The 11,456-nt window shown below is 39.2% G+C and overlaps 1 protein-coding gene across 4 annotated transcripts; it reads left to right on the top strand.

Moving 5' to 3' along the window:
* The first annotated feature begins 1,401 nt into the window (after nt 1-1,401).
* Nucleotides 1,402-8,818, top strand: ppp1r26 (protein phosphatase 1, regulatory subunit 26). 4 transcript variants are annotated; one of them, XM_010784651.1, is made up of 6 exons: nt 1,402-4,653; nt 6,333-6,447; nt 6,702-6,752; nt 6,851-7,603; nt 7,834-7,950; nt 8,046-8,818. In XM_010784651.1, exons 1-4 carry the CDS (start codon nt 1,484-1,486, stop codon nt 6,857-6,859), a joined length of 3,345 nt encoding a protein of 1,114 aa, XP_010782953.1. In that variant the 5' UTR covers nt 1,402-1,483; the 3' UTR covers nt 6,860-7,603; nt 7,834-7,950; nt 8,046-8,818. The 4 variants fall into 4 exon arrangements, with proteins under 4 accessions (XP_010782953.1, XP_010782951.1, XP_010782952.1 ...); XM_010784649.1 differs by having other exon boundaries at nt 6,667-6,752; XM_010784650.1 differs by lacking the exons at nt 6,851-7,603; nt 7,834-7,950; nt 8,046-8,818 and having other exon boundaries at nt 6,702-6,833.
* Nucleotides 8,819-11,456: the final 2,638 nt, after the last annotated feature.

The following is an 11,456-nucleotide window of genomic DNA, read 5'->3' as shown; positions in this document are numbered from 1 at the left end:
GTTAACAGTTAAAGATGATGATCATGTATGTCCTCATAAATGAAGGGCTTTTTTGGAGGTGTAGTAGGCCCTACACTCTAACTTACAGTGCTCCCTGTCATTATACTTTGGTCCATCATACAGTGGTGGTAATGAATTTGGAAAGATAAGACCGTATAGAAGATATCGGAATGTAATCGGTATCGGCAGATATCCAAAATTAGTTATCGGAATCGGATCGGAAGTGAATTGTGTATCGGTGCATCCCTAATTCAAACATTTCGAAAATGCTTTCTGCTGCTGCGACAAGAAAGCCAAACAACTCACGTTCACCAAGGCATCAATCCCAAAACCTTTTCGAGGGCTACAAGAAACCGAAGCTGACCCCTTTTTTTTCTCCAAAGTTCTTAAAGATAAGCTGGCAGATAACGAACGCAGTAATTAACGGAATGAGCGAAAGAAAGTGTGTGTGTGAGATAAAATAGCCCAGTTGCCCTTACAATAAAAAACATTGATGTGTTTAATTGAATAGTAAAGGGGTTTAACGTTAGGTGCAGGTTGTGTGTGAGAGAGAATAAATAAGACGGCCCAATATTTAAAAAAATTGTTATTCTTTTTCCCCGCATATTTAGCATATTTCGCAACTTTCCGCATATTTCGCAACTTCCCGCAATTTCACCGCATAAAATCACATAAAACCCCCGCATGTTTAATCGCATAATCAAGGATTTTAGCCCGCATAATCAAGGATTTTTGCCCGTGTTTTTCTGGAGGGTCTACCTATTCTCCACTCATATAATAAGCGTATGAAAAATATCCCTCTAAGGTACATTTAGAACAGACAAAAAATGTGCGATTAATTTGCGATTTAACTATGGACAATCATGCGATTAAATATTTGAATCGACTGACAGCCCAATTTAAAGTGATTGATACATTAATTAGAGGGCATCTTTGTATTAAAGTACAGCCGTTACTCTCCCTCTGACATTGTTAGTGCTTTGTAATAAATGCTTGACCAAGCTACAACAACCCTTAACTTCCTACTCCTACCTTACACAAGATGTATTGTGTAAGATTTATACAAAATTGTAAGCATGAGTGATCCACAGTGTTTCCCATTATACCTGCCAAGCAATACATACAAATGTGTTTATTTCTCTTTACTTTACATGCTTGAAGCCATAAGGGAAGCCCAATGTTGCCTCTGTATGCAGACCTTTTGAATAATGGACATTGGGTATCAAAAATCTATCTACTGAAAGTTATGATTGGATTTATTTTAATTAATTCTAATTTTCCTTCATATTTCTGCCAGAATGACGACAATTGTTTAACACATTTCATCTTATGTTGTCTTTAAGACATTTTTGGAAATACTGAATGTAGTCTGACGGGCTTGTCATTGCTTCTCTATTTCTGTTCTCTCCTCAGATTGAACGATGTGATTGATTGGAGGCAACTGCACTCCAATGGTCGAGGACCTCACCCCCCCTCCACTAGAATGTACTTGATGAATGTCCCTCCTGTCGCAGCGAGGCAAACAGAATGGAGAACATGTGGCCCACCTGGAGGCTATAGCCTTCCAGTCTGCTTCAATGACTCTGACCCAGAGTTGTCCACCAGAGGCACACCTATCTCAGATAAGGTCCAGATGATCATAGAGAGCCTTAGGAGCACCCAGACCTCACTCGAGATGGGCGACGAGATCGAGGGAAACGTACCACCAGGACAGGAAGTTCATCCCCAAGTGTGCAAGGTTGCGATGGGTTCTTATGTGGGGGCTGAGTCCAAAACTAAAAGTCCCACTGAGAACCAACAGGCAGATGCTTCCTCCCCAATCAACCACGAGAGGAGTGACTCTGACAGCGATAGTTCTGTAGACAGAGGAATTGAGGAGGCAATACTGGAATATTTGAAGGAAAAGGATGATCACAAACGCAAGGCAGAACCATGCTTCACCTTTCTCGAATCATCCAACATTCCCAGGAAAAGCCCTCCTTTTCCTGAGGTTTCCAAACAGAACTCTGACACCAATACATTTTTGATTGCCAGCAGCCAGTTCCCAAAAAGTGTCAAAGCTGAGACTCCCACATCACCAGCTGTTATACCTATAAAAAAGTATATCAAAAACAAAATTTCCCCAAATGAAAACACAGCTAATACATTTGATTTCAATAAAAGTTCAACAACCAAAAGTTTAGTCATGCCCCCAGAGCCAATGAAGTTCCCCTCGAAAACAATCAACCTCTTCAACAAAGCAAAATGCCCGGTCAAAGTTAAAGTGGAGGAAGACTCAAATGATTCCAGTAGTGATGATGGCATCGAGGAAGCCATTCAAAGATACCAGTTGGAGAAAAAGGAGCAACAGGACAAACCAGAACCCTTCATTCCACATGCATTAAAAGAAGAGTCTGACTCAACTAGCGATGATGGGATTGAAGAAGCTATTCGCTCTTACCAGCTTGAGCAACTCAAAGATAAGAGTGTCCTTAATCCATTCTTGCACAAGCCAAAGCACTTTACTAAGTCTTTACTGCATGCTGTTGGAAGTACGAGCACTGAAAAACTGAAGAAAAAAAGACTGAGAAAGAAGAAGACCGTAGCAGAGAAAGAAGTCAAATCTGTTCAAACTCCTTCTTCATCCGTTTTCATACCCAAGAATACACTCTCCGGGAGCTCGAAGGGTAAAGGAAATGAATTGCTTTTGTTTCAAGTTGAAGGTTTTAAGGAGCAACTTACTACGTCCCCTTCGAAAATTAATACTACTGCAGAGCTCATGTGTGCTGAGGCGATACTGGACATTTCAAAAACTGTCATGCCTGAAGTCTTCCATCATAGTGTTGGCCATAGCAGTTGCACCCCCACCGAATCTTCTGTGCAATCATCCCCTCCTGGCAACTGCCCGGATGAAGAAAGTGATGGCAGCTCCATTGATAGTGAAGATGGGATAGAGCAAGAAATCAAGAACTTTCTTGAGCAGAAGGCCCAAATGCTCAAACAACCGCCCACTGCTAAGACTCAAGAGCCTCAAAGTATCAATGAGCCAGAGACAGCGAAAGAAGAACCAGTTGCAACTCAAAAGAAATCCCTAAAATTGTCTTTGACTCAGAGAAGAAAACAAAGAGAGGCAAACCTGAGCATTTCCAGCCCTCCAAAGACAGATGACAATGTTGAAGAAACAGCCACTAAAGCTTCACCTGAGCGTGGAATAGAATCCAGCCCATTATTGTTTTCCCAGTGTAGTCAAACACACCAAATGTCTAGACTAATGAAGACGGAGCAGAGTGGAGACAAAAGCAGCTCGCTTGACAGTGATGAAGACCTAGACACGGCTATAAAAGACCTGCTCAAGACAAAGAAGAAGACAAAGAAAAAGCGAGATCTTAAGCGGAAATCAAGGCTGAGCCTAACGGATGGAGAACCATTGCTAGGAAATACTTTAGAGACCAAAAAGTTAAAAATGGATCCTATTTCCATAAAAGTTCTGAAAAAAGTAGAAAAGAGAAAAGTTGAGGTGAAAGATAAGTCTGGATTAAGTAAAAACAGAATTTCACAACACAAACAAGGTGAATTGACAGCTGGTGTTCAAGCCACTCTGTTGCCGTACATTACACAGACTGCTGTTGAGACAAAGGAAGACAGCAGTTCAGTGGACAGCGACGATAGCATCGAGCTAGAGATCAGAAGGTTTCTGGCTGAAAAGGCGAAAGTATCAACCACGGAGAAAAGTAAAGATGAAGATCTATCAAGAAACGGTACTACGGCGGTTTGTGCCCCACTTCAAGAGAGAGACATTAAACAGGAAAATCAGCAGGCTGAAATTCCAAGTCCGGGACAATCTCCTTTCTGGAGTCAGCCTCTTCCTACACCACAGGGTTTGATGCCAGACATATCTGCTGTCGGCGCACAATCGCGTCTCTCCTGCGGCCCGACTGCTTTGGAGCCAGCAGACGGGGCAGGGGTGGCTAGAACTGAGCAAATGAGGCCTACCTTTGGAAAAGGTATCTTCCACAATGTCACCCCACAGATTGCGAAGGTTAGGCCTGTGTTGAGTCCTAACATTGCTCATTCTCGCTCTGAGGCAAACAAGTGGCGCCAGAGCTTCGGACTTCCCATTACTGACTCTAGGATGCCTAGTCGAACTCCATTCCATATCACATCTTCTAAAATCAGCGAAACTTCATCAGCATCTCCCGCTTATCAAAGCGAGGGGCCCAAATCACAAACTCCAGGCACTGTTTGGTCCTCTGCAAGGACCAGCAGAGCTCCTTTGGCCTGCTCCACAGAGACAAATGTAAAGGCCACGTTCAGATCTCCTGGTTTGAGTCTTTTGTCAACTGCCAGGCAGCATCCAAGAGTGTCCTTTACACAGAGGTCTCAGTTCCCTATAGAAGGAGAGACAGAGAGTATGGTGCACATATCTAAAGACAAGAGTGTGTTTGTTGAACTGGAGTCTAATAGGACCAACCATGTCCAGGTTCGAAGCAGGGAAAGAAGCGAGGGAAATGAGAAAGTGGACTTGCTACGTGAGATGAAGAGAGAAAGTCAGAGTATGGAGATAGACGATAAAGAAGAACATCTAGAGAGGAGAGAGGAAGAATTTATAGACGAGGCAGATTGTGAGTCAGGCAACACCAGAAATCCAGGGCAGAAGCAGGGCTATTCCGATTCGTAAGTATTTCCTTTGGCCTCTATGTCCCATAGCATCATGAATTCTATTTAAAATGAGCTTCTCAATTGTGACATGCTTATACATATAGTATAGGTTATGGTCAAGCTCATTCATGTATGGGATGGAAGGGAATGTTTGTTAATATGATAAGATGAAACAGGCTTTCTTTTTATATGTGTTTGTACATTTATATGGCTTTGTAACGCAATGGCACCACCATGGCAACTTTTTTTGTTATTTCATATCAGCAAACCTTTGGAAAGCAATACAGTTAAATGTTCAAACTGAAGGCAGACTGAATAAGTAGTACGATTATCAAAAGGCTTTCTTGGAGAAAAAAACAGCATCATGCTAAATACTTTTCACGTTTTACGTACAAAGAATAAATAAAGATTTAGGGTTAAGACCAAATGCTTCAAATGTGGATGTATCTTTTTAAATTTGCCACAGAGAAAACTAAAATAGTAATGGTAATCAGAAAATACATGCTGTCATCACAAAATCTTACCCAATATAACTTATGGGCTTACTTTAAGTCATTTCATGTGCAAAAGTTAAAAAGTATTGTTGATGTTATTGTAATATGTTTTCCATCATTGCCTTCATCAGGGGTATCTCAATAAAAGCCATAAGAAAAAACTAAATTACAGTGTTCAATTAATTCATGTTTTGGAGTGTGGTTCATCAAAAAACGACACAGTTTGGTTTCATTACTTGATTGGTAAAAAATGAAGCATAAAATAGATTTGCATGCAAAACACATTTTTCTTTGTCAGAGTAAATTGCATTACTTTAGGTTTTGAACATCACATGGGTCTCTGAGAAGTTCTGATAAGTAAAGATGAATCAGTTGATAAATAAATGGCTAATGGAAACTAGGAGGCCACTTGCAGAATGCAGACCCAATGTCCTCTCACCCATAGATTGAGAATAGCCTTTCTAACTTTTGCACATAAGGGAAATAGCCAGGGTACACTTTAAAAACAGATTATACCCTTGACCCCTTGACAGGCACCTTTTGTAGAAAAAATCTATAATAACATTTGGAGTGGAACAATCATGTTTCCTCTCTTAACTACTGTAGAAACCTTAAACCACATCTTCTCAACATTTGTATTTCATAGTGCCCTTTTATGGTTTAAACTCAGATTAAAACGTATTGATCATATAAAAGCCACAATGACAGTCTTGGATTTATGACCTCTATGACTCAAGCGTTTTTCCAGAAGCCACATGGTTATTTCTCTCTGGTTGATTATATTGATATTTAGTGTGTTAATTTCTTTGTCATGTTGACGTTTTCTTGAATTTCCTATGTGAAAAGGGTTATTTATTTTTGTTTATCAAACAAAAGAAGTTACTGAACATGCTGTGCATTGCCAGGTTTTGTAAATATTTTGTAAGATCTGTTTCTTTTTTTCTTTTACTCTTTCAGAAAACTAAATGTTGCTGTGTCTTCTAAGTGCATCTGTGTAATAAAGATTGGAATCCGAGCTACATTAATAATGTATAATAACTCTAATTGCATCACTGTAACGCTCATCGAGGTTCATTGAACCCCTACAATTTGAATTGACACACTATGTTAACTTGCTTGAAGATGGAGTTTGTGATGGATTAATAGAGCATTAAGTCATTACTGGGAATTTGTCTGATGTGTATCCTGCTCTTTGCCCAGGTCTTTGTCCAGTGCTATTGACCCTGGCATCACCTTCAGACCTTGCATAGCTCTAACCACGGAGGATAGAGTCAGGATGTTCGACACGGGGTTCCTTACACGCACACGCAAGAAGGTACAATTACATAGAAACCCCAATGTTAGCTGTAGCTTAGGTTTCTACTTTCTACACGCTGTATCTTTTGACCTGAAACCAGATATTTAGCAACATAAAAGCTCAGATTCTTCAGCTATGGCAACGGCAATCTTTGGGTGTTTTTGTGTTATTATTTTCATTAGATGTGAGTTAAAAGTAGTCAGTATCCAAAGTGAGAATTATTGCAATATGTTGCAGGGGGTTCCTTCTTACAGCTGTGCTCCTGTGTACAGAAAGGCAGTGGAATGTGTCAAGAGAAAGCTTCAGTTCATTTCTGTCGACAGGTATGTGTGTGTGGTTAGACCTATATGTTTCTTTCCACAGTGACTAATCACATTCAAATAAAAACCCATTCATTTTGGACGATTTTCATCTTTTTCAGGAACAGTGAAGCATCCAGCCACCACAGCGTAACAAAATAAAACATACCTTTGCATTTGAGGCATGCATGTCGCAATATGTGGGTTGCTGAATAATTGTTTTACACTTCATTAGGCGTTCGAAGATTTGGTGTTAGACTTGATGTTGAAGGCAGGTGGCATTGTTTTGGTTGGATTTCAAAAGAAACATCTTTGTCATCTTCCTAATCAAATATTAATAAGGTTTTTCCAAAATATGTAATCAGATTTGGAAGTTAATTTGTTGTTTATTTAGCCAACAGAGGGCATCCTTTTTCTTGAGTTTTGGCAGTACATCTTCAGTTTTTACGTTGCTTATAAAATAATTAGTTTTAAGGTAGCCTATTGATATTACCTTATTATTATTATTATTATTTTCCTGCACCAAATAGATGACATGAAACATACTACTGCTGTTATTGTTTGTTTTGATATGTCATCTTTATTGCCAGACGTGTTCAATTAGTTATTTCTTCAAAGTAACGTTGATTTATATTGTGTATATCTTTTAAAGCCAAATAACACGATGCCGTTGTTGTCAGTTGTGTTGTATTTCTTTTTCAATAAAGTTTAAACGTAAAGACAATGATTTGCCGTCATGGGTGATGTAGTTTAATGCATAGAGCGTTCACGACAGACGGACTTTACGGCAGTCCCCGAACTACAAACACGCAGTCGCAGTTTGCTGACCTTCCGTGGTACTCAAGCAAGCATGGCTGCCCGGGCACTTACGAAAGGTATGGAAGCATAGTTTACTATCCGACAAAGTAATGTTATAAACTGAATAATGTGGGAGTATCACAAACAATAAACATGCTGTAGCGTTGTTCTGCTTGTAATGCTAACGGGCACATTAGCATCACAGCTAACGTCCGTTACGTTAGCAAGCTCCGTAGCTAGCACTACTCGCTTGTCACAAGTTAACTTATATCGTTTTCTTTGACTGATATTTGTGTTTTATCTCAAGGGCTTTGGGCGCTACGACAGTCCAGAGCTGTTAAAATCGGATACCCCGCTTCTGGTCATTTCTACGGCACCGAGGCAGCTGTCAAATCACCTCAACTACAAGTTGAGGATGCTTCAGGTAATCTAACAAATGCTAAACCATCAGGTCAGGTGTGTGCAAGTTGGATTTGTTTTATGTTGGACTTTAAGCAGTGTCATTTCTCCTACATACAGAAAGGATAATGACCCTGCCACTCAAGAAGCCTGACTTCTTTCGTGTGTCAGAGCTCTTCTCGGTCAAATCCCTGTTCGAGGCCAGGGTGCATCTTGGACATAAGAAGGGCTGCAGACACAGGTTGGTATTAGTAAAGCTCATCAGCTCTTTATGTATTTTGTTACGTTGGATCTGCAGTGACATTGGGAGTTGTTTGGTTAGGGTCATCCATGTACCATAACCGCATACCGTATAAGTGCAGAGAAATAAATAATGGTAAAGCAACTCTATTTATTCAATCATTTGAGTGTAAAAGATTGGCCTGCAACTTTTTTTTCCTTATCAAGTAATCTGCTGGCTGTCTTCAAATACATTTATGATTCGTTTTGGGCTCTTAAATGTCAGAAACAACTGAAATATCACATTTTCTACACTCTCGGCACCGAATGTGTCGTCCTTAAATTAATTTTAAAGGGCTCATGCTCTACGATTCCAGTGAAACTATAATTGGCCATGCAATTCTTTGTTCACAGGTTCCCTTCAACAATGCCAATGTTTTAAAATGCAGCCACTAATCAGCTTGTTAGTTAGTTGCTGATTGTTATTTTTCAGTTGTACAACCAATCAAGAAATTAACAAATAGCTTCTGATCAACTAAAGGAAATTGACCAATGTTGTCTGTACTTTGGATTGACCTTGTTTCTGTTTTGATTTTCGAAAATATTACCAGTTTCAACCCAGTGGAGTAAATCTAGAGCATGGTAACTGTACAAATTCTGGACTGCCCTGTGTGTGCCCTGTATATGTATACGTATGTGTATATATGTTTATGTGTGTATATATATATACACACATATAGGCCTGTCACGATAAATAATTTTGTTGGACGATAAATGTTCCTGGAAATTATTGCGATAAACGATAATATTGTCGGCACCATTGTAAGACCATTTTAGACCACTGACATACTGATAATATATCATAATAATTCTAGTACATCCTTTCAAACAGAACTTTTTATTGAACATTCAACATTGCAAATGAAATGTGAAATAATATTAAAATATATAAATGATATATAATAAATAAAACAAATTAATTAAATTATAATAAATTAATAAAATCATACACAACCAAAAAAAATAAATAAAAATAGACTCAGGCTGGAAAACAGAGCTCTCAATCCATCTATCTATCCATCTCTATATAGATAGATATATATATATATATATATATATATATATATATATAATATATATATAAATAAATAAATATGAGCACACATTGTCTCACNCCTCACTCAAGAAAACAGTGTGTAAAATTTGGGAGGCTGCTCGGGAAGATGGCGGAGTAAGAAGCAACAACGTTGCAGGCTCGTAGAAAAAGTTTAGATTTGAGAATCTAAACTTTTTCTACGAGCCTGCAACGTTGTTGCTTCTTACTCCGCCATCTTCCCGAGCAGCCTCCCAAATTTTACACACTGTTTTCTTGAGTGAGGTCTACATAATCCAAATCACACACCCCATGAGCCACAGAGGCCGCTACTCTGTGGCTGTCACTACCCGAAAAGTGACCACGCCCTAATTTATGCAAAAACTAAAAGACCTAATATAAATAAAAGGGTCGTGTTAGAAAACAATTCACTCACAGATTCATAATCATGAAGGTGGAATCTAACTATATCGATAATAATATTTATTTCATCCATGGGTAGAAACATGTTTTTTTCTGCTGTAAAGTGGGGCATTTTAACATGGGGTCTATGGAAATTGTTCCTTTCTGCAGTCAGTCCCTAGTGTTGCATTTCCGTATTGGCGTGCCGGCTGTTCCCCAGAGTTTGCCGCTTGGTACTGACAGTGGCAGTTGCCGGAAGTACTTGCCACTGCCTGCAGATGCAATGAAATGCGCTTGCTGTCTCTCTATTTGCATGGATATAAGCCCCGCCCCCTGGCCAGTGCGTCTTGTTTGAATGATGCGAGTAAACACAGCTGACAGCTGCGGTGAAACCTTTATATATATAGGCTACAGTCTATGGGTGAAACTCGAATATTCGCATCGCATCCAGTGTGAGTTATACAAATGTACACCCCGAGTCTTGAAAAGGGAAGTTAGTGGGTCCTGGCCTATAGTTTACAACCAAAAACAAGAAGAAAAGGTCCGCCTGAGAGAATATTAGAGTAACTAATGGGGCGAATGTTAGCTAGCAGTGAGACTTGTCCTTTCTAGGGTCTAGCATTATTGTTTAAAAAATGAATAAGTTTAAGTGGTACATTTGTCAGTTAACATTTTAACTGCATAATGTGCCGAGAATAGAATGCTCAATAGTTAGCAACAGTAACCAAGGGGGACAGCAGGGAAATTGAATCATTTGGAAATAGTAACAGCTACCAAAACATAAAGCAGATTTATTTAAATTACATTAATTTAAATCACAAGTGAATGATAATCTGGTTGGAACAAACATGGATTGTAATTCCTCTACGAAGATGAAAAACTCAAGGAGTCCCACTCATCATCCAATCAAAACATCAGGTAAGTGAAATATGATCTTATAATGAATATTTCAGATAGTTATGCCCGTCAATTTGGTTAGCTAGTCGGCCTATTTAAAACTTCATCAAACACATCAAAGTCCCTCTTGGAACCTTGTACCTGTAGGGTGGTGACCCAATGTGTGTGACTAGAGCTAAAATCACATTCAACAACAAGCTTGTGTCATTACAGAAAATATATTGACAATATTGTTTCCAAGTTTAAAACTACCCTTTGTTGTATCATCATAAAACAACAATATAGTTTTAAAAAAAAACTCCATTATGAAATCCATCTCAAAGAGACACAGACACTACCTTTAGGTTAGGAAGTTGTAGGGATATTTAAGAGCTAAATGTTTTTGATACAAAGCCTTTACCAAATGAATCTGTAAAAGGATCAATGCAGTTCCATTTTGATTTCCAGGAAAACACACCGAAGCTGATTCCAGTGCAGCAAAACAGCTGGACAGCCCTGACCAACTTCTATCAAGAAAAAAGCCTGGACTCTCTCTAGAGGTAAAGCTCAATAAAGATTGTTTTACTTAAGAGATAGTGTAGAAGTATTATGTAACAAGTAAATGTCTTGTATTCAAAGTTGTTACTTAAAGGTGACCTATCATGCAAAATGCACTTTTGTACGTCTTTTATACATGAATATGTGTCCCCGGTGTTCCAGGGAACTCACCAATCTGGAATGTTCGGACCGTACATGATGTCGCAGAGGTCGCGAAAGCTTGCCGTTACAGGCACGACAGAGGATGCCTAACACAAACGGGTATCGGCATCGCGGTGAAGAATGCCAGTATCTTAGCACAAGTTTAGACCTAGTCAGCATAGTCTAGGCAACGTCTGGCAAAAATTCTCTAAACCTACCTCATTTTATCTCTTCCCAACACA

This window comes from Notothenia coriiceps, unplaced genomic scaffold, assembly GCF_000735185.1.
Source record: "Notothenia coriiceps isolate Sejong01 unplaced genomic scaffold, NC01 NC01_scaffold00026424, whole genome shotgun sequence".
Classification (NCBI taxonomy): domain Eukaryota; kingdom Metazoa; phylum Chordata; class Actinopteri; order Perciformes; family Nototheniidae; genus Notothenia; species Notothenia coriiceps.
The sequence above is the reverse complement of the archived record's forward strand: the minus strand, read 5'-3'. Positions and strand labels throughout refer to the sequence as shown.

Bases quoted from the DNA above. Each gene is read 5' to 3' on its own strand.
- ppp1r26 (XM_010784648.1), top strand. From the start codon at position 1,484: ATGTACTTGATGAATGTCCCTCCTGTCGCAGCGAGGCAAACAGAATGG. The intron at 4,654-6,332 runs GTAAGTATTTCC...CTCTTTGCCCAG, and splicing joins AAGCAGGGCTATTCCGATTC to GTCTTTGTCCAGTGCTATTG. The intron at 6,448-6,666 runs GTACAATTACAT...AATATGTTGCAG, and splicing joins TTACACGCACACGCAAGAAG to GGGGTTCCTTCTTACAGCTG.